At 39.2% G+C, this 23,437-nt stretch overlaps 1 protein-coding gene across 2 annotated transcripts; it reads left to right on the forward strand.

The window, feature by feature from the left end:
• Nucleotides 1-14,368: 14,368 nt before the first annotated feature.
• LOC141836101 (putative protein phosphatase 2C 25) lies at nt 14,369-20,112 on the forward strand. 2 transcript variants are annotated; one of them, XM_074723509.1, is made up of 4 exons: nt 14,369-14,844; nt 18,687-19,051; nt 19,448-19,684; nt 19,755-20,112. In XM_074723509.1, the coding sequence occupies exons 1-4, from the start codon at nt 14,553-14,555 to the stop codon at nt 20,004-20,006; spliced, it is 1,146 nt and encodes a 381-aa protein (XP_074579610.1). In that variant the 5' UTR covers nt 14,369-14,552; the 3' UTR covers nt 20,007-20,112. The 2 variants fall into 2 exon arrangements, with proteins under 2 accessions (XP_074579610.1, XP_074579611.1); XM_074723510.1 differs by having other exon boundaries at nt 18,699-19,051.
• The last annotated feature ends 3,325 nt before the right edge of the window (nt 20,113-23,437 follow it).

Genomic DNA, 23,437 nt, shown 5'->3' on the forward strand with positions numbered 1-23,437 from the left:
GCTAACAATTTCGCAAGAAAGATAAAAAATCGCTATTCATTCCCCTTTAGCGAACGCATTGGTCCCAACACCTGGTTTGGCCATGAGTTGATAAATCGATTCTTGATTCGGGGAAGAATCGAATTAGGGCTGAGCAAGGAAGTTTAGGTCACGTATCTGAGGTAAGTCTTCTTGAAGCCGATTCTTAATTTCTTTGCTTTGATGTTTGAATTTGGGACCAGATCTGAGGTAACCTTGGTTAACCCTTGTCTGGTATTGGTTTTGAGTTGATCGTATGTTAGGAAGTTTGGTGATTGTGGCTCTATTGTAGTGCTTACTGTGTGATCGGGTCTTTCATGTGTTTCGTTTGTGGAGGTGGTGTTTCTGTTAGGAACTTTAATAGGATTGTGGTGATTGGGTTTAATGAGTTGTTTTACATTTGCATGATCTATACAGTGTAGGATCCTTGTGTGGTTGATTGTTACTTTGATGGATTCCAGTGGACTTGTTAGAGTTAGATGTTGAGATTGGTTATATGGTTGGATTTTAAGGTTTCAAGTTGAATTTGATTGGATCTGTTGGTTGTAGCTTGAATTAATGGAGCGAGACTCGATCAAGCACAATCTGATCAGAGATTAGATTTTGATGTGGGATAGGTTGGATCCGATTGGTTAAGTAGGATGATGATCTGTTATGGGTTTTGTGGATCGGTTTGGGACTGGTTGATTGGATTAATAGTTGCTTGATGATAGGTTAGTTAGGTTAGTTAGGCTAGTTAGGTTAATTAAATTAGCTTGGAAGGATTGATTATGTGGATTTGTTTTAGAAGGGTTTTGTGTTATAGGTTATGATGTAAGATTATTTAGGGTTGTTGGTTTTTATCGATTTGGTCAAGTTCACGTATTATAGTTGTTGTTGATAGAATTAAATGATTATATTAAATATATAAGTGTAATTGGTGAGCGTTATTTTTTTAAATGGCAGGGCGTTGATCTGTTGATCCTACTATATACGGAGTTCGTATTTGAGGGGATTATTCGACGTGAATTACATTAGGTGGGTACTCTGTACCTAGTCAGTAGAGTATCACTTTTTATAGTGCATGATTATTAGTATTAGTTGTTGATACTTACACTTGAAACTTAACCTGATATTGGACCATAGTTTTGTTGGATGCTTGATACTTGACATCTATTTCTTGATACTTACAGTTGATACCTTGATCTGGTTGTTGATCTATGATACCTTGTTGTGAGTTCTTGTTGTTGACCTATATTGTTTACCTATAGTTTCTAGTATATGATCTATCATTATTCACCTATCATGTTGCTACTCGTGCTATTTACCTAGTTGATACCAGGTGTTACTCATTGTCAGACATGTATCAGTTGACCTTTAATTGATCTATCCGTTGTCAGTACAGTCTTAATTATGTATCATTTATGTATTCTTGTTGATTAGTTAGTTGTAGTTATTAATTGTTGAGTTGAGCATCATAACATCATAGCATGTTGGGCATTGACGTACTGTCTGTGTGAGTGCGATCATTGTAGCACTATGTGGGTGTGATCATTGTAGCACTGTGTGGGTGCGATCATGGTAGCACTGTGTGGGTGCGATCATTATAGCATTGTGTGAATGCTACCCGGACTGGCCCTCCTGAAGACTATCCCTCCCCTCACGTGTAGTTGGTTTATTGTTAGAGTGGTTGATTCCTGTTATGTGCCCTAGTTCATTGTGTGGGTGTCTAGGGATATGAGTGCAGAAATTGACCAGGCCAGAGATAGCTCCCCTGTGATATTTTTCCGCTCCCAACTCACGTGTAGTGGTTTGTTATTGGAGGGTGTGTAGTTGTCCTGTCATGCGCCCTAGTTCATTGTGTGGGTGTCTGGGGGTGATGAGTGCAGACAGTGACCATACATGTTGCATTTGATGTGTGTTGCATTTGTGCAAGCACTTGCTGATAGTTTATTTACTACATCATCTGCTTGTGGTTGTTGCACTTGTATGATATATGATTGTTGCATTGTTTGACATTACATGCATTGATTGCATTGGCATGATTCCTACTACCTATTACACAGTATTGATCTTTTTCGTATGTATCACTGTAGAGACTGTATAACTTTTCTTTACCTCAGTTGATATATCCTGTTATCTGATGATTAGTAATTACCCTTTTCCTTATGTATCATTGTAGAGACTGTATACTTTTGTTATCCCAGTTGATATATCATTTTCTATTACCATGATTCTTGTTATCTGTTGATTAGTAGTTACTTTTCCTTATGTATCATTGTAGAGATAGTATACCTTTTCTTTATCTCAGTTGATATAGCCTGTTATCTGTTGATTAGTAGTTACCTTTTCCTTATATATCCTTTGTAGAGACTGTATATCATTTATCATCTCTGTTGATATATATATATATATATATATATATATACCTGTTGTGCACTTCTTTTCTGTATTCCACTGAGTATTGTATCCTCACTACCCAGACTCTGGGGATTTCCTTGTTTTCCTCCCTAGGTAGCAGATAGGATTTACTTGGAGCATGGAGATTCTGCCAGGCTGATTCCAGCTCACATCCGGAGGTTGTTATGTGGTGGTTGGTATGGATTTTGGTTGTGTTCGGATTATGCTTTGTATTTGTGGATTGGTGGACTTTTCTGTGAGTTGCGGAGTTTTGAACTTATTCTCTTGGTTGTATGTTTTTGGACTTGTTATGTTCTGTTGCGAAGATTTTATATCTTGTATTTGTATGGATTCGTCGTATTTACATTCTAGCTTTGGTGTGCATGTATTAGTTTAGTTATTGTGGCCGTATAGGCCTTATTCTTAGAGTTTGTGTATCTGTTATGCATCTGTGTATATGTGTGTTGGACGTGTAGTCCATATTACGGTCGTGTAAGCCTGTGTGATGTATGTATTCAGGGAAATTGTAATAGTTACAGGGGACATGCTACCGAAATTTTTCGGACGGCCATCTCTTGGGACGTGACAATTTAGTGGTATTAGAGCAGGTTAGTTCATTTCAGAATTGTCGTATTTTTGAGTCTATCGGAGCATGATTTTCTGGTCCGTATGTAGTTTTCCGGATTTGTCGTTGTATTTCTGAACCTGTCTGATACCAATTTAGTGATATCAGAGCAGGTTAGGTTTATTCGGATTTGTCGTTGCATTTGTGTCTATTTTCCAATGTTCGTCGAATTTATCGTCGAATTTGTCGTTGTATTTGTAGTCTTCCAGATTTATCGATGCATTTGTAAGTTTATCTGATACCAATTGTTTGGTATCAGAGCATTAGGTTTTAGGGTTCATATTAGACTAGGCATTAGGTTCTTTAGGATTTTCACCGTATTAGTTTTAGGGTTTAGATTTAGTTTCTTTCGAATTTATCGTTGTATCAGGTTTATCGAATGTTGTTTACTCGATCCAGGTTGTGAGATGGGATAGACAGCGGCACGAATTCTCCAAGCAGTTGTAAGTAAAATTTCTAGTGCATTTACTCCTATTTCTAGAAATTTATAGTAGTTATATATGTTGTCAGGTGATATTATGGCCCCTGGACAAAATCGAGTAAGTGGTCGGCGATGGAGACGACCTGCTAGATTTTTAGAGCCGGAGAATTTCGAGGATAATGTGGTTAGTCGAGAGCATAACCGTAGTCCTCCAGTTGGACAGAGTTCTCGAGTTCCGGAGATACCGTTGACGGATCCGGTACCGACTACAGCTAGCAAGTCAGTGGATTTGAGCCGCATATCGATATTAGCAAAGTCTGTCAAGGATTGGTTGACATTATTCTATGGGAGACCTGACCCATGGCGGGCTCGTTCTTGGTTGGAGAACCTGACAGGTACCTTTGTATATCTCTTGCACTGAAGCAGAGAAAGTTGAGTTGGCTGTGTATCACCTTCGTGATCAGGCTATCACGTGGTGGAAGACCCAGAGGATTGTACTCGGAGAGCAGAGATTTTCTTGGTTATCATTCTGAGAGGCTTTCGAGAGAGAGTATTTTCCAGAGGCATTCTGTCAGACACAGCGTCAGGAGTTTCTGAGCCTTAAGTAGGGCGATCGCTCTGTTACTGACTATCATACAAAGTTTTCTAGACTTGCTGAGTTCTCCCCACATTTAGTAGCCTGAGACAATGATTGGATGTTCCAGTTCACTCAGGGATTGACTGCATATATTCGACTGAAGATGTCTAGTTGTCCGATCAGCACATACAGGGAGGCACTGGATCGTGCTCTAATTATTGAGATGACTCAGCAGCAGGTGAACCGTGAGAGAGACGCAAAAAAATTGAAGGGTCTGAGTTCACAGAGTTCTGGTCAGAAGATATCAGCTCAGGAATCAGAGACACGGAATTTCTCCAAGCGGCAGAAGGATAAACGACCATCTCCAGGATCTTCCAGTGGGTTCAAGAGGGACTAAGGAAGGGATGCTATGAAAGAAAAATGCTTTCGATGTGGATCCAATAGTCATCATATCTTAGATGTCCGTTAGATCAAGTTGTTTGCTATTATTGCAAGCAACCTAGTCGTATAGCTGGTGATTGTACTTTGAAGGCTTAGCGGGAGCCTACTGATGCTCCATCTTCTGGAGGGCATTCTACTCAACAGCGATCACAAAGGACATAGAGGACCAAAGCCGCTCAGCAGCAGCGATCCCTGTCATCTCAGTCACAGATATACCTACTACAGGGGAGGGACCATGTAGCTGTACGATGGCATTCCAATACCCTATTAGTTCAGAGATGCAGTATCCCTGACAGTATTATCTATCAGCGGTGCATCAGCCATACCTGTTATCAACAGCTCCACAGCTAGAGATCCGTTATTTGGCAATCCAGGTGCAGCAGCAGATACCATTAGTACTAATTTTTTACAATTTGCCTTCTCACCATATCCCTCAGACGACGTCACACCTCAAAGTCAGATTTCGACAGAGTGGAGACATTTTGCACCTCAAACAGTTATACAGACATCCAGGGTAGAGATTGGATGTGCTCAGGCTATCATTCGAGAGGAGGTGCAGCGGGCCAATGGATCGGTCCTTCGGGGTATGATTTAATTACTATAGTATTTTTACACTATAGTATGAAAATAATAAATTTGGGGATCAAAATTTTTTTAGTGGAGGAGAATGTAAGATATTAGAAAATTTTAGGGGTTAATTGTAAATAACCCTAATTGGTAAAAGACTAGATAATTATTGGGTTGGATTTTATATGAGTTTAATGATTAAATCCATTTAACCAACTCCATTAAATTAACCTAAGTAATAATCTAATTAATAGCCTAATTAATTGAATCCATTTAGCCTAATTTTAACCAATTAAATTAGCCCATTAGCCATTTAACCAGCCTACATGAACAACCCAAGCCCAATGATTTTAGCCCATTAGGATATAGAGTTAAAGGCTTAATGGATGCGGGTCGGGTAAAACCCGATAACCCAAACTCGATAGGAATCCTTTTGAAACCGCAATCGCGACTCTCATTCCAGATCGCGATTTTCAACTCTACCGCGATCGATCTCACGTCTTCCTTTTCTTCTCTTCATCTCGTCGACCGCGCGATCACGCTCCACCACTGGTGCCGACGACGAGGTGAGTGCTGGCGGTGAGGACCTGCGACTGTTGGAGCTTGTATATCGCCAGGGCTTGGCTGGAAGCGGATCTGGTGGCGGTAACAATTGGCGTGAAGCAGTGGGAAAGCTTGGATCAGAGGATCGAATTTGAGGGCAACGATAGGTAAGTTTGATTTTCTAGCATGTGGTGTTCGTTAAGTGGATTGTTGGGGATTTCTGAATGGCTTCAGTTCGTAGATGGTTAGATCTGGTCAGTGAGGAAGGCGACAATCGGCGTCGAGCGACGGAGGAGCTCGGATCGATTGGGAACGGTAATTTTGATTCCTATCTGAATTCCCGATTTGGTAGGGTTTTCTTGTGGGGACTCTGAATTTCTGAGATTTCCTTTGGATTGTTAGATTGGAGGGAGTTCCCTGGTTCGGCCGTGAGTTGGGAAATCATTCTTGATTCGTGGAAGAATCGAATTAGGGCTGAGCAAGAAAGTTTAGGTCACGTATTTGAGGTAAGTCTACTTGAAGTCGATTCTTAATTTCTTTGCTTTGATGTTTGAATTTGGGACCAGATCTGAGGTAACCCTGGTTAACCCTTGTCTGGTAATGGTTTTGAGTTGATCGTATGTTGGGATGTTTGGTGATTGTGGCTCTATTGTAGTGCTTACTGTGCGATCGGGTCTTTCATGTGTTTGGTCTGTGGAGGTGGTGTTTCTGTTAGGAACTTTAATAGGATTGTGGTGATTAGGTTTGATGAGTTGTTTTACATTTGCATGATCTATACAGTGTAGGATCCTTGTGTGGTTGATTGTTACTTTGATGGATTCTGGTGGACTTGTTAGAGTTAGATGTTGAGATTGGTTGTATGGTTGGATTTTAGGGTTTCAAGTTGAATCTGATTGGATCTGTTGGTTGTAGCTTGAATTAATGGAGCAAGACTCGATCAAGCACAATCTAATCAGAGATTAGATTTTGATGTGGGATAGGTTGGATCTGGTTGGTTAAGTAGGATGATGATCTGTTATGGGTTCTGTGGATCGGTTTGGGACTGGTTGATTGGATTAATAGTTGCTGATGATGATAGGTTAGTTAGGTTAGTTAGGCTAGTTAGGTTAATTAAATTAGCTTGGAAGGATTGATTATGTGGATTTGTTTTAGTAGGGTTTTGTTTTATAGGTTATGATGTAAGATTATTTAGGGTTGTTAGTTTTTATCAATTTGGTCAGGTTAACGTATTATAGTTGTTGTTGATAGAATTAAATGATTATATTAAATATATATGTGTAATTGGTGAGCATTATTTTTTTAAATGGCAGGGCGTTGATATGTTGTTCCTGCTATATACGGAGTTCGTATTTGAGGGGATTATTCGACGTGCATTATATCCAGATGATCGAACTTTAGTTTTGATAATAGCACTAGGTTCAAGTTAAGTGTGTTGTCGAGCTAACTATGTTGATCTAAGTGTGCAGGGAGCACAGGTTAAGCAAAGTCCTAGTGGAAGCTAGGCACTAGAAAGACCTGATCTGGAGGATCAAGCTGAAGACTTGGCAAAGTCAAAGCACCAGGTGAAGTCTGGACTGGTCAGGAGGACCGAGTCGCAGCAAGAAGTCTGGGCTAGTCAGGAGGACCGAGTCGCAGCAAGAAGTCTTTGGATTGTAAGATGGATTTCTCCACCTTCGGATAAAGGTCTAGAATGGAGACCATTAGTGGACAGGTATTTTTCCGTATATAGGCCTTAGATGTATTAACCATGAGGGGTTAGAAATTAAGTAAACCCACGAGTCCTCTGTCTTATTTACTAATTCTACTGCGAGTATATGTGATAGAAAGAAAGAACAAATGAAAACAACCAGCTCTATTCACCCCCTCTTAGCGCTTTACTCACTACAACAAAAATGACTTTCCGCAGCGCGTCATCCGCAGCGCACATCATAGGCGCGCTGTTAATAGTTGTTTTGACGGCGCACCCAATAAAATGTGCTGCGGATAATATCATATTTTTATTCAACCGCAGCGCGCAACAATAGTATGCTGTTAAAAATACTTTTAACAGCGCACATTGTACGCCGTTAAAATTATTTTTAACAGCGCATATTGTGCGCCGTTAAAAGTATTTTTAACAGCGTGCAATGTGCGCTGTTAAAAATTTATATTGACAGCGTATAATATCCGCTGTTAAAACAGTATAAATTATAATTATAATTATATTATTTTTAATTTCTTTACAAAAAACCGCTAAAATCTTCCCCATCCCGCGATAACCTCCGCTCCCTCGCGTGATATCCCGCCGCGATATTCCTTCCCATCCGCTGCCCTAATCTCGCATGCTTCCCGCCCGCGATTTTCCTTCCCACATTAATCGCGCTGCTCGCGCAAAACCCCGCTCCACCGAAATCCCGCCCGCGCTGCCCTATTCGCCCCGCTCCACCAAAACCCCGCTCCGCCGAAATCCCGCCCGCGCTGCCCTATTCGCCCCCCCGCTCCACCAAAACCCCGCTCCACCGAAATCTCGTCCGCGATAGTCCTTCCACCGAAATCCCGGCCGCGCTGCCCTATTCGCGCAAATCCGGCGGCTTCAGCGAAATCTATCCCCCGGCCCCGTCGTAATCCCTCCGCCCGCTGCCCTAACGCGATCCGGCGCTCACCCTCTTCCCTCGCGCGATCCGCCGCTCCGTCGTCATCGTCGCCAGGTATCGCCCCCTTCCTCCTTCTGATGTCTCCTAACGGCCAAAATCTCGTGCTTCTTTGCAAAGCCTTGTACAAATAACCTAGCATCTCTCCTCGGCCCTTATTATGTATCTTAATCAAATTTCTAATAAAAGGAAACTCTTTGAACAAAGAAGACCGGGACACTGATTGTAGCTCCCTTGCTTTGCTACTTTCTAATTCCACCACTTTCGTATTCCACAGCTAGGCTTACCCTCATTTGCACATTCGAAACAAGGAATTCCCTTGGGGTTTGTATCCTTACTTTGATTACTGTTCGAAAATGCTTTCCCTAATTTTTATCCTTATATGCTTTTAATCTATGGGTCTATTTTGTTGATTGCTATATTTATTGAAATTGTGATTCGGATCATTTTTTTTATTAGAATTTTTACGTCTTTGGTTTAGTAAGAATTTTGTTTCAACTTCTTACCTGATTGGATTATCATGTTCATGGTTGTATTTACAAATTTTAAAAAGTTAGTCTAAAACACTTATTTAGTTGTTTTCAGGAAGAGTTTTCATGGTCCAATCATGTTAGTTCACCTTACTCCCATGTTCTTCTCATCAGTCAACTTGATTTTAATTGTTATCATGAACAAAAGGAATACTTACTAAAATAACATAGCAGTTGCAATCTTATGCATATCAAATCCAGAAATTGAAAAAGAGTAACTCTATAAGGTCCATCCATTTATCCAAAGAACCTTCCTTTTCATCCCCATGCTGATCTGCCATCTTATGCGTATATATTCTATGTACAGCCTTTGCAAGCTTTTTTAGCATTCTTGTGGATGTCAACTGAAGTTTAATGATGTCGTCAATAAAAAAATAATATACTGATCAGAGAGAACACAATTGACATGGAAAATAATTTTTTGTTGGGTCTCTTATTTGTTGTTTTATTTATTGTTGAAGTATGTGAGAGGGATGATTTTAGGCATGCAACTTAATGTAGTTTGAGTTATTCATCAAATTAGATTATATTGTCAATGTAGTTTTAGGCATGCAACTTTACTAACCCTTTTTCTTAAATGTTTATATACTGCTCTCATTTGTCAATTAGTTTGTCATAATTGGATGCACATTCTGTTCAGATAGTATGACACACAACTTGGGTTAAGCAGTGTATGTAAGACAATTTTGGTCATTCAGTTTGCTTGTGTTAATTGTCATTTTATAAACATTGCCAACAATTTTATAGCTTGGGGGTGTAAGAAATTTCTAGATGTGGTACAATCCATCAGTTCATGTTTTCTTGGTCTTGGCTGATCTTTTGATTATTCTTATTCTTATTGTTATTGTTATTTGTGTTGACCACAGGTTTCTTTTGCTTCCAAACACCCCCACTTGATCAGAAACTAATAGGATTATTACCTAAGGCAGACTATCCAAGCTGTTTTTATGTAATAATTTATTTATAACAACCTCAATGCTATAGTTAGACGCTAGTGATTAGAATACATCTGGGAGTTTGAAAGTTGGAGCTTCATCGAAAGTTTTATGCAACAAAATGCAACTGTTAAACATCTTGAATGTAAAGTGCATAACCTTCAAATGCAAATGGATGAAATGAGATCCATGTTTTTCCAAAATATGAGACAACAAGATGAACAAGAACAGGTTTGTAATTAAACAATATAAGTTTGTCTTGTATGTTTTTTTATGTTATTGATAATAGTGGACAACTTTGTTTGTGAAATTAGGTTAATAGTGGTGGCATTGGTAGCGGTATTGACATTGATGTTGGTGGCGATAGTGCTAACAATGGCAAGGTACGTATGTCTCTTAAGAAGTTCTTTAGTTGCCTTCTATAAAGTTGAAATGCCCTTTTGTTTGCTAATTGCTAATGCATAGGAATATAGTTTGGCAATCATCAGTGCAACAGGAGTTGAACATGTTGGTGTATTTTTGATATAGTATCAACTTGCTAATTGCTAATGCATAGGAATATAACTTGCTGAAACATAATGGTGACACATCATGTCACTCTACCTTGGTAGAAGCACCTACAACTCCTGACTGCCAAAATGGTCCAGGCATTTTGGCAATACCTTCAGAAGACAAACTTTCTGAAGTATGGATTAAATTCCTTCCTATCATACGTAGCATTATTTCTTATGGCATTTTGCAGTTTGATCTTAGAAACTGCTTCACATCCATGGTACTTTGTTGAGTGGTAGTATTCTTGCAGACATTCTGCCTCATGTTTTATCACATCGTCATAGTTGTAAGAATCATATAATGTATAACTCTCATTGTAAGATATTATTGATACATGTAACAATACATATCATATGTGAATTGGAAAATGTCTCATGAATCTATTTTTAGTATGATTCTAGACAAGAAAGAAAACTCAATCAGACTTTAGTTCAACCCATCATAATAAATCCATTCCATCTTAAAACCATATATATAAAAAAGGAAAGATGAATTTTCTATTACATGGTACAACAATAAAAATGGAGAGTTGAGAGACAAATTTTTAGAAGTCTTATGTAGGAGAAATCTTTTCGTATGGAGACTTTGAGGAAAAATTGAACACTTGACAGAGTCTGAAAAGAAACATAAGTCTTGCTACATCAAGACTCATACTTGAGTGAGAATGTAGTTGACGGTGGCTTAGAAGAAGTATTGCAGGTTGAAGCCTCCTTCCTCTTCCCCTCCCTCTCTTTATGTTCTGCTACTGTTTTTTCCTATTCATCTCTTAAGTTGCATCAATCCTATTGACTCTGGAATTGATGATGGAGGTGAAGTGTAATATGCGTATACTATTGTTGGAAGTAATTAAGGATCAAATGTCCTATTGTCCATTTGATTTCAAATTTAGATAAAGTGTAATAGAAACTAATTTCTAATTTTTTTGATCAGGGTGAGATTTGAAACTATTGTTTTGTTTGTGTGATGATCTGCATGCTACATGACTTATATCATGCTTATTAATTCTTTAGATTAATTAATTCTCTCTTATAATCTTGGTGGAGTTTGAGGTGTTTAGTCTACTGTTTCACACCTTTAGTGTGGAACAGATGGAGTTGTCTTTTGTGTATTAAACTTTTGTTCTACTTATCTTATAATGCTGAGTTTTTAAATTTTTCTGCAGTTCAAGCTTCTTGAATTAATTTAATTACACTTTTTTTTTCAGACAAAAGTGAAGAATGCGAGTCGTGGGGATATCAGTGAGAACAGCAAATGCAAATTAATTCATTGGTGTTTTGATGGAGTTGTGGCAGAAGGCCGAATTGCATCTACAGATCCAAATGCAAGAGTACATCACGTTCCTCTTGGTGGATCTTGCTGGAAAGTTTGGATTGATAGAGTTTTAGTTGAGAAGGTGGACATACTTCGACCAAATGAAGAAATGCTTTTTCTTGAGGATGCAATAGGAAGCACGATTGCTTGGTTATCTAAATATATTATTGTGTAACTAATTTAGATTTTGATTTTAATCTTTTCAGAAAAAAACATAGAACTAAAGAGTTTTTTTGTTATTATGATCCATTGTTACTAAGTCTGATATTTGTTGGATGTTACACACTAGTTTGAAATGATATTATTATTGTGGTATTTGTGTGTGGTTGTTGTTGTTGTGTGTAGTATCTATGTTGTTATTAATTATTTGAATTTAAAATTGTGATTTGAATGGTTTGAAACGCAGGTATAATCAGGAATGATTTGAATGGTTTGACTTGTGATTGATTTCATCGGCAGCGTACAATGCACGCTGTGATTGATCGCATAGACAGCATGCATTTTGTGCTGTGATTGATTATTTTATTTTATCTACAGCGCACATTGTGCGCTGCGATTGTCCGGATGTGATCAATCGCAGCGCGCAATGTGCGCCGCGGATGATCTCATTCGCGGCGCGCATTGCACGTCGTGGATGATCGCATCCGCAGCGCACAATGCGCGCTGCGGATGAGATCATCCGCGGCGCACATTGCGCGCTGCGATTGTCCACATCCGCAGCGCGCAATGCACGCTGCGGATGCCTAATGACTTTTAACAGCTTGCAACTTTGCAGCGTGCGATGTGCGCTGCGGATAGCATATTTGCGCGCTGCGGAAAGTCATTTTTGTTGTAGTGAATAAACTCTTATAAAAGAAGGCTCGATGGCAGAGGCTTAGTAATTCAACTTCAACAAATTCCTTCATTCTTTATTTCGTTCAAACAAGTTTTGCCCATCTACACTCGATTCTTTCCAAAAACCAACGCATAGCTCTACATCTAAAAGATGTCGGTAGCATCTTATTATATTGTATTTCATTTATACAAGGGTCATTAAAGTGTTACCATAACCTCTGCGATTGTAAGAGGTTTTTCTGCCTTCGAAAGATTTTCAAAATGAGAATATATAGAGGTGGCTATTTGGGAAGTGATCCACCTAATAAATTGTAGGTTTTGGAGTTGCAATTATAGGGGATTGTTCAAGTAAATTATTAGTTATCTCTTTTTGTATTGTTCTTATTATGCTGTATTTTGATTCATTTTGAAAAAGAAAAAGAATAGTTTTTAAGCAAACGATATTCACCTCCTTCTATCGTTCAAGAGCTTCTTTCTCCACCCTTTTTCTCAAAAATTTAATTCTTTAGAATTAGATTTCTTTTAGCGAATCAGTTCTAGCAATTTTTTTTATAATCCACATGGAAGTTTTTTATAATCCACGTGTTAAGGCTTCCCCCAATTAATCTTGAGGTAGACAACCTTTCCCTTAGTTTGTGATAAATTCAAAGCATAACTTATACTGACCTTCAAGATATTTTTCCATTTGGGAATTGAACCTTGGTCCTCTTATTATTTCTTTGAGTATTTTACGAATATACCACACCCATGGAGCTCAATTCTAGTAGTTTTTTTTTATAATAGGTAGGTGACCTTCTCTCCATATCGCCTACAAGGTAAATCCATAGCACAATTTATATACACTTAGAAGTTGATCTTTAAAAATATTTATTCTTAGTAAGATTGTAACATTGACCTTCTTAGTAGTTTCTTTGAGTGCTTTATCACGACTCCATACTGGTGGGCGTTAATTTTAGTAATTTTTTAATAATAGGTGGATGTCGTCTCCTAATTCACCTACTAAGTATAGAATACAATTTATCTATTTTTTGAAGTTGATCTCTAAAAATATTTATCCTTAGTGAGATTTAAATTTTGATCCTCTTAGTTATTTTTTTTATTGCTTTACTACTACACCACATTGGTGGGGCCAATTCTAGCAGTTTTGATTATATGTTTAATTGTTTTGTCTATAAATCTAATAATTTTAATTAAAATTATTAAATCTATTCAGTAGTTTTGGTTATCTATGTAATAAATTTAGTTGAAAATGTTATATTTATGTAGCCTGGCAAAATTGCTAAATAGAGGATTCTTTTTAAATCGTTTGATCATTTTAAAAAAATTGTTAAACTCCAATAATCTTCTCCTACAATATATCTATATTTTTAGTTTTAAAGTTTGTGAAAAAATAGTATGTCATAATTTTAGACTATGTTATGGTGATTTTTAATATTTTTTAACTTTTCAAAATTTTATTTTATGAATATTTTTTATTTTATAATCGATATAATATGTTTTTGAAAAAATTATGCTAAAATTTATATCACTTTATTTTTTAATAATATTTTTTAAATTTATTTTAATCTCAATTACTCATGACTTCGTTTAGGCACGGGCATCAATAGGTTGGATGACCTATCTATTTTTTTTATACGAATAAGTAAAAAATGTGGCAAAGGACAAATTTGCTAGAAATTATCAGAGGCACGTCATTATGATGATGTTAGAAGAGAAGAGGATGTTGGATGACTTGTTTTTAAATTCTTTACTAATAATTAATTTCTTAATTTGCTACTTTTTTTTGGACAGAAGCTTCCTCAGGACCTGCAGAACACCAAATGAACAAGCAGGTACGAAACACGGGTTGCCAACTTAGTAGACGCCTTAGCCCACGGCCATGAAGTTGACTCGTAATCCGTGCATGCTATTCGTTGTAATTAGATCAATCAGTGTGTCCTTTTTAGCAAAGGTTCTTCTATATTAGTGCCCTAATTTTGTTCACACCGCATCGCTGACTCTCCGTGGATCGCTCACGCTTTTCCCATCTCGGCGCTCTAATTCGATCGCACATCAAAGAACCCCAATTTCTCAAGGATCCATGCGGGCGCGCGTGAGTGAGGCCTGATCGAGCGATGGATTCTTGGTTGAGCTCGGCTTGAAGAGCTGCGGCGGCGAAGTTAAGGGATCCTCTACGGAGGAAATGAGGGATGTTCTCGTGGATGGGGAGGATTGCGGCGGCGTGCTGGGGCACGGTCCGGCGGTACGCGCGTATGAGGAAGGATGAGGAAGAGGATGATGACGCATTGCTGTGGTCGCGGGACATCGGGCGGCACGCGGCTGGTGACTTCTCCTTTGCGGTAGTCCAGGCTAACGAGGTCCTCGAGGACCACAGCCAGGTCGAGATCGGGAGAGACGCCACATTTGTGGGGGTTTATGATGGCCATGGCGGGGCCGATGCATCTCGCTATATCTCGAAGCACCTCTTTCTTCATCTCATGAGTAAGTTTCTCGTTTGAGATTATACATGGATGTTTTTATATATTTTTTCGGATAGATAAATAAATAATTATGATCCAAAAAAATGTAGAATCCTGATTGGGTGTACCCAATCTAGATCCTAAAGTCGTGAACACATAGTGAAGGTAGACTAGATGTCAGATTGAGTATGTTCAGTGATTTGTAACTGTGTATCTGTATCATATACAAAAATCTGATAAGGGACAACCTGGACAGCTGCCCAGCCTTAATATGCTTAGCAGGTTGACATTATGCCTAACGCCAGCTTTTCTCGAGGTCCAAAAGACTCGTGACACCAGGCTTTGGTGGATGATCAGCAGCCCTAAATTGTTCAATTGCCTCTCACTCTGCTGGAGGAGGAGCATCAGTCGAGGTAGATCCCTTGCACCACAGTTGCACCTCCATCATCATGGCAAAACTGGTGCCATGCAGACCGGCAGATTGGCTGATCACCACAAATGCAGCTCATGCTCCTTCACTGTTTGTCATGCCTAACTTCAGACCTTGGTGCATGGGCATCTACCATGGATTGCTTGTTTCCTTTCACTCCGCAGTAGGGAGATCACCAACAGAAGCAGCTCCCTTGCCACCACAGCTACACTGCCATAACCATGACGAGAACTGGTGTCACGTCTAGGTGCATGAAGTTTTAGCCTTAGGTCACTTGCCTGCTTCTCACTCCACTAAAGGAATAATCACCAGTGAGGGTAGCTCACTTGTCACAATAGTGTGACTCCATCTCCATGACTTCAGTAGGGAGATTGCTGGGAGTTTACTCTCAGCGGTAGGCCCCATTGTCAGGGCACCTGAGTAAATGGCCACCACAGGTGTAGCTCCTTCTCCGTCCCTGCATGACACACCAAGCACCGACCTTAGGGTATGAGGCCATCAGCTTCAGGCCACTTGTTTGCCATTCACTCCATTGAGGAGTTGCCACCAACACAGGCAGCTTAATTGCCACCATAGTTGTGTCACCATTACCATGGCTTTGATAGGGTAGTCATCGAGAGTTGTCACCGGAAGTTGCACCAGTGGGAACTATTGCTTCTGGTCTTGGACAACCACCATTTTCTTTCCTATGCATGTCGACTTTGTTTTGCCAATTGTTTCAAAATTTGAATTACAAATTTGAATTCAAATTTCAAAAACAACCGCCAACAAACCAACACCATTTGAAGTTGAGGTTTCCACTGCCATTTGGTTTCCATTGGGTGCATAATTTGGTCAATGGTTTAAAATTTTGAATTCAAATTTCAAAACTCAGCCGACCTTACTTTCCCTAGATTCAATGCCTGACAACGCCAATTTAAAATTTAAATCTTCACTACCAATCGCAAGTGATGCCTTCCACCAGTCGAAGACGAGCAGGAGGTTCACCTTTCCTAGCCCCAGTAGCTCCCGTAACTCAGTCGTCTTGGTATGCCTAAGTAGAAACCCAAAGTTGCCTTCTTCCAACTCCTTCCATTGTTGAGCGGTAGTAGATGATGAGAGGTGTGCCCTGTGCTCCTCAGCAATCAGAGGTATTCCAATTAGCTTCCAAACTTCCAATATCAGCCCACCTCTAGCTGGCATAACTGAAACAACAAGTCATTGGAACTAGTGCACGATGCTTCTCAGACTTTCTTGCCTGTTAGTCTAGCAATAGCAGCAATCCTACAACTGTCATCCCAACGACATCACTGGTGATATCTTTACCCTTGAACTGTTCCATTGCCAATGACTCGATGGCAGCAATGGTGTCACCATCGAGCAATAGCAAGCCATTAAGTATGCGCCACATGCTCCCCAGCCTTCCAACAATTTTCACAAGGTAAAAGGAGGTGCTCCAGTATCTTGTCTAGCGTGTCAACATCAGTAGCCTTCCTTTAACTTTGGATCCCTCCGCCACCGTCCATATAGTGTCAATGGTGCCGCTTGTTTGTCCAGTGGTGGTGGTGTCCCCTATACATACTCTATGCTCATCGATGGATGTCGATGGCCACAAGAGTCCCTACTTCATTTCCATCACCTTCTAGAGAAAAGGAAGAGCATCTCTCTTTAAACAGGAATACTGAGAGCCCTTGGATGTTTTTATATTTTTTATATACAACATTACTTTTATAAATTAACTACTTGTTTCATACTTTATAGTCTTATAGTGCTTCCTTTGAACTATTCTGTCTCGATTAGGCATGACCTTTCAAGGCTCCTAGTCTTAGTTTGCTAGCATCGAATTGTATTCCTTCATTTGAATGAAACATATGCCAGATATAGGATTCAAGTCTTTTTAGGTGTTTGTTGTTTTATGGAACATGAACTTTTGAACTATAAAATTGGTCTAATGAATAACAGTTTTATGGGAGTGCATTTAAGAACTTATGCAATTTAATTTGATCCAAATTCTACAGGAGTACATTTAAGAACTTATGCAATTTAATTTGATCCAAATCTGCAAATTTGATAGAAGCTCAAGTTTTGTTTACCTTTGAAAAGACTAAAGCAGTTTTGCAAAATGTAGTTGTATGTTTTCTTTTTAATTGAATGATAATTTAATTGAAACAACTCATGGCCTTGCCAACTCTAATTTACTCTATCATTTGCAGTCAATGACGAAGAATTTGATGTTTAGTTGAATGAATGACACCTCATGTTTGCTTCGTCTATTGGATTTGAAATCATAAGTAAACATTGAGAGCCAATATGAGTGTTTCAGAATTTACATGCATATTGGGTGGAATTGATTGATATTGTTCATTAACATGTTAGTTATGTGGATTCTCCTCCTAGCTCCTTTGTATTTTCTATCAATATTGTCATAGTAGTTATATATTTGTAGTTTGAAGTAATCTTTTAATTAAGGTGGATGTTTTTCTCAGTTTTTTTCTAAGAAAACATTATCTTGAAATGTTTCTATTAACGATTTTATGGATCATGTGTGGCTTTTTGATACCCCAAATCTATTTCCTATGTTATTATCATCTATATATTTTTTTCGAGGAAAACTTTATGATATCTTCATTACAAGATCTTCCCATTTATCTCATGCTGTCTTTGTTAAAAATGTCTGCATTAAATGCAGAAGCAATCTCCATCTCCACATTGGTTGTTGATTCCTTCATTCTTCTGCAACATAAGGTGGAATCCGCCATCCTAGCGGTCCCACACGGTCGGCCCCACGACCATCTATGAAGAGGTAAATCGAGAAGCTGCAGTTGACCACGACGGAGGAGGCTATTGTCTCGGCTTCGCCGAGATTTGAACCCTTGCCCTCTTCTATAACTCTGCTCCGTCGTAATCAACTTAGCTATGCTTCGGGGGTTTGATTCCTTCATTCTATAGATACTTCTTGTTGAAGAAAACTTTAGATGATAGGTTCTGTTTCCTGAGCATGAACTTGGCACCAAATAAAATTTTGTATGCTACAAGCCAAAACTTGACATTTAGGTTTCAGGGATTGACGTCTCTTTGGTGGATGATCATTGTAATGGACTTGCACTGGGTCAGAAGATACTTCTTGTTGATGAAAACTTTAGATGATGGGTTCTGTTTCGTGAGCATGAACTTGACACCAAATAAAATTTTGTATGCTACAAGCCAAAACTTGACATTTAAGTTTCATGGATTCATGTCTCTCTGGCGGATGATCATTGTAATGGACTAGCACTGGGTCAGAACAAAATTCTTCAACATACTGAAGTTGGCTTGAGCGGAAAGTTGATTATGTTTTTCACATTGTCTGCCATCTCTTTTTACTTATATTTTGCACATTGTACCATCTTTCTACAGACAGATTATTTTCAATATATAAATACTAGTTCTATAAATTTCTAATTGATAATTTGTAGGGTATGCTCAAGAAAGTGGAACAATTAGTGAGGATGTAGTTAGGAGTGCATTTTCTGCAACAGAGGAAGATTTTCTTGCTCATGTTAGGAGAACACGTGAAATAAAGCCTCTAATTGCTGCAACTGGCTCATGTTGTTTGGTGGGTGTAATATGGAGAGGAACACTCTATTTGGCCAATCTTGGAGATTCTCGGGCTGTGGTTGGTTATTTAGGAAGGTCAAATAACATTATTACTGAGCAGCTGACACGGGATCACAATGCTAGTATGGAAGATGTGAGACAAGAGCTTAAATCTCTTCATCCAGACGATTCAAACATTGTGGCTCTTAAGCATGGAGTATGGAGAATTAAAGGCATAATTCAGGTGAGTTTTTTGTTTGCTGGCTGTTGCATTTTACATGATCATATTTTCTTGGGCTTTTTGTCTTATTTAGATTCAATAATTATTTGTCTTCTTCACTGAATCAAACTCCCTCACAAGCAAAGCTGATTCTCAGAGTCATTAGTAATTTATACTTTTAATTTTGAAAAACAAGATATACGGAAGTTTGGTTACTATATGTATGTTTGAGGGTGTAATTTATTCTCCTGAATCAATTCAATGAGAATGGCAGAATAACTGGAAGGCTTACCATCTATAAGTGTGTTTAGCACCTTTGTTGTAGTATGTTTTCTAGATCTCTATCCTCAAATTGTTGTCACTTGTCACTATGAGTATATATACTTTTTTGTTTCAGAAAATTGACACTTTTTTTCTTAGGTTTCAAGAACTATAGGGGATGCATACTTGAAGAAGCCAGAATTTGCTTTGGATCCATCCATTACTCGTTTCTGTCCCGCTGAACCTCTGTGCCGGCCGGTTTTAACTGCAGAACCATCAGTATTTACACGTACATTTCTTCCTCAAGATAAGTTTGTGATATTTGCCTCTGATGGGCTCTGGGAGCATCTTAGCAATCAACAAGCTGTTGAAATTGTCCATAATCATCCAAGAGAAGTAGGCTTCTAATGCAAACATCTTATATCACACTCTGCCTGTTTATTGGTTATTTTTCTTTTTCCGTCAGGGTATAGCAAGAAGACTGATCAGGACGGCATTACAGGAGGCTGCTCGGAAGAGAGAAATGAGGTATGCTGATCTCAAGAAAGTCGACAAGGGAATTCGTCGCTTCTTTCACGATGACATTACGGTCATTGTTATCTACATAGATCACGAGTTTTTCCTTGGACCAAAGGCCTCTGTAGCAGAATTATCAATCCATGGGTTTGCTGATGCTGTTGGACCTTCAAAATTTTCAACTCTGGATGGGACAAATTGAAAAGCTTGTACGCTTTATACTACCACATTCTGTTAAATTTAATATAATGTTGTTGCTTTATTGTAGTTTGCTTTTATCATCAATGGACTAGTTTAACTTTCTTTAATTCTCTATTCCAAGCTGGTTTTATTCATGCTCGGCTGTATCGAAAACATTCCTCTCTTCCAACATACCTACTCATGAGCAGGAGAGTTGATTGAAACAAATTGTGTTAATAGGGGTTGCATTGAGGTCTATAGGGAATCTGAATCCTTGTAAAATCTCGGCTCTCTTTCTGCGGTGGGTCTGTTGTGAGCATTCTATTTATTTGATGTTCAGATGCCCAATTGTTTGAGATGCAAGCTCCAATCGATGACATTTTAATTGAGTTTCTATCTACACAGAATATTGGGGCTTTCATGAGCGCAACTCTTCATGTTAATCATGATAAACACTAAATAGACATGCAGCACAGGGGGGACAACATTTTCTTTTGGAAAAATAAACAATCATTAAAATGATGAAGTTGACATTCGACATCAGTTTTATGCTACAATTCCGATTCCGATAGCTATCTTACAAGAAAGCATCCTATACAAATTTTATTATTTTCTTAATTTTTCAAGTGATCTAAATTTATTTTTTTATTTTGTGGTGCTGGCATCTAAATCAGTCGACGAAAATAATTATGGATAACGGAGCGCGGCAACAAGAATAGCCAAGCCACCATCGACAAAAACGATAAGTTCTCGATATGGGAGCATTGTAATTACATGGTACTTTTATGGATCCTTAATTTTGTTGGTTTTAACATTGCGGGTAGTATTATTTATACATTATTTATAGCTGAAGCATGGAGTGATCTATATGATAGGTTCTCGCAATGAAACAACACTAAGATTTTTGAAATCCGATAAGAAATCGTAGAACTTCAATAAGGACATCTAGCTATATTAATCTATCACGCCAAGATGAAGGCGCTTTTGGGTAATAGTGCTTCTTATTATAACCTGATTACTTGCACTTGTGGGGGTCTCAAAGAACCTACTGAAAGAGAAGAAAAAGAATGAGTTGTGATATTCGTCGTTGGATTGAATAATTCCTTTTCTATACTCATGATGAATCCTACCAGACACTCAGAAAAGTTCATCGCCCTCATCTTACAACATGAAAGACAAATTGAGGTAGTTGTGAAAAATGATACTGATCCAGTAGGATTATTTAGTGGATACGTGGGCATCAGGTAAGTATAAGAAAAAAAATAGTAAATATAGGTATTAATTAATTAATGAAGGCTACTTCCTAAACCCCGAATGAACTCCCGACCCCTTCCTCTGGTTTCGGTATGCTTCCTTAAGCATGTGTCGAGCTCCTCCTCCGGTCTCGATATGCTTCCTTAAGCATGTGCCAAGCTCCTCCACCGGTCTTGGTGTGCTTCCTTAAGCATGTGCCGAGCTTCTCCTTCGGTCTCGGTATATTTCCTTAAACATGTGCCGAGCTTCTACTCCGATCTCGGTATGCTTTCTTAAGCATATACCGAAATCCTCCTCCGGTGTCGGTGTGCTTCCTTAAGCATGTGCCGAGCTCCTTCTCCAATCTCGATGTGTTTCCTTAAGCATATGCCGAGCTCACCTTTCGGTCTCGGTATGCTTCCCTAAGCCTGTGTCGAGCTCCTCCTCCGATCTCGGTATGCTTCCTTAAGCATGTGCCGAGCTTCTCATCTGGTCTCGGTGTGCTTCCTTAAGCATGAGCCGAGCTCCTCCTTCGGTCTCGGTATGCTTCCTTAAGCATATGCCGAGCTCCCCCTCCAGTCCCGACATGCTTCCTTAAACATGAGCCGACCTCATGACTTGGTCTCGGCACATGCACCTTCCGCATCTTGAGGTAACCTCAGAGTACGGTATCAATATGTTTCCTACATCTAGGACTAATTTCCAGCGTGTGATAAAGACACGGTCATTCCGCTTAAATCGGAAAAAGAACATAACAAATTCTTCCGCAATAACAGGAACTAATATATATCAACAGACGGAATCTTTCCAAGGGAGAACTAGTCTACCCAAATATTTCTCAAGCGGTTGTTAATATTTCGGAGATCAACTACTATAAAAAGGTAACTCATGCCCATGGGTACAGGTACGCACACACATAAACCCTAATTTCCTCAAACCTTTAACTCCTTCCTCATGCCAAATCCTAACTTGAGCGTCGGAGTGACTTGCCGGGATCCAATCCCGGCGCCATTCTAATTCTCTTTTAAAGTACTTTTCAGAACCTTTCTTCTCTTCGGATAATTCTCTTTAAGGAGCGTGTACGTTGGCAAAGCCTTGAACCAGCGTTGAAACTATCTATGGTGTACTAGCCGGAACAAATTGACGCCGTCTGTGGGAACACTGAGCTGAGACGCTACGATGGTTAACACTGGAGGAATAGTTGGCGAGCATGATTCTACTAAGAAGAGTTACGATGACAAGATGATGGTCACTCCTGAAAAGATTAACGAATTAGTTTCATAAACTATGATAAAGGTATTACAACAGCACTCATTAATACCTCCTTCAAGAATTCCGGCACCTTTGCCGGAAGATCTTTCTCCTCATCGAAGACGACTCATATCGAGAGAGGAGAACATGCCCCTATTGCACCTTCTTCGCAAGGAGGATACCTTCCTAGAAGAAGACTCACATGAATCTAGAGTCGACCTATGTCGACCTGACTACAAAAGCAAGACAGTCATAGAAGATGAGGTAAACACATCATATACGCCTTTTTCTAAGAAAATTCTGAAGCAGGAACTGCTTCGACACTTTCGACAACCCCAGCTAGGAGAGTATATGGGGTCCACAGATCCGGAAGATCGTTTGTGCTATTTCGAGAATGCTGCCTTGCTGCACCAATATTCGGATGGAGTCAAGTGTCAGGTTTTCTTAACAACCTTGTTGAGCTCTGTACAAAGATGGTTTAGTCGTCTTCCTCCCTCCTCTATACACTCTTTTACTGATTTCAAGACTGCTTTCCTACATCAATTCGCTAGCAGCAAAAGGTACCAGAAAATACATTTGAATCTATTAACCATGAAGCAGAAGTCGTAAGAAACTCTTCAGGGAGTACATTCAGAGTTTTGACAGAGTCGTTTAGGATGCCCTCTCTACGCCCACAGAAGTACTAACCAGTGCTTTCTCTCAAGGATTGTTGGATGGAGAATTTTTTCAATCACTAGTGAAAAAACCTCCTACCAATTATGCAAAGTTATTAGAAAGAGCCGAAAAGTACATACATCTAGAGGAAACTCAGCTTGCCCGACAGGGAGACAGCTCGGCTAGCTATAAATCAGATAAAAGACTTCTCCACCCAAGCCTCGCAAAGGGATATCATAGGGATTCTATGTACCTTCTAGAAGAGAGAGACGCGTGGTGAATACTATCTCTTCGTCTCCTATTCCAAAAGTACTA

Source organism: Curcuma longa, chromosome 10 (assembly GCF_044706935.1).
Source record: "Curcuma longa cultivar G26 ecotype Majalengka, Jawa Barat chromosome 10, ITB_CL_G26_1.1, whole genome shotgun sequence".
Lineage (NCBI taxonomy): Eukaryota > Viridiplantae > Streptophyta > Magnoliopsida > Zingiberales > Zingiberaceae > Curcuma > Curcuma longa.

Coding starts and splice junctions, on each gene's coding strand:
- LOC141836101 (XM_074723509.1), top strand. CDS start 14,553: ATGTTCTCGTGGATGGGGAGGATTGCGGCGGCGTGCTGGGGCACGGTC. Junction 19,052..19,447: donor GAATTAAAGGCATAATTCAG/GTGAGTTTTTTG, acceptor TTTTTTTCTTAG/GTTTCAAGAACTATAGGGGA. Junction 19,685..19,754: donor TCCATAATCATCCAAGAGAA/GTAGGCTTCTAA, acceptor TTTTTCCGTCAG/GGTATAGCAAGAAGACTGAT.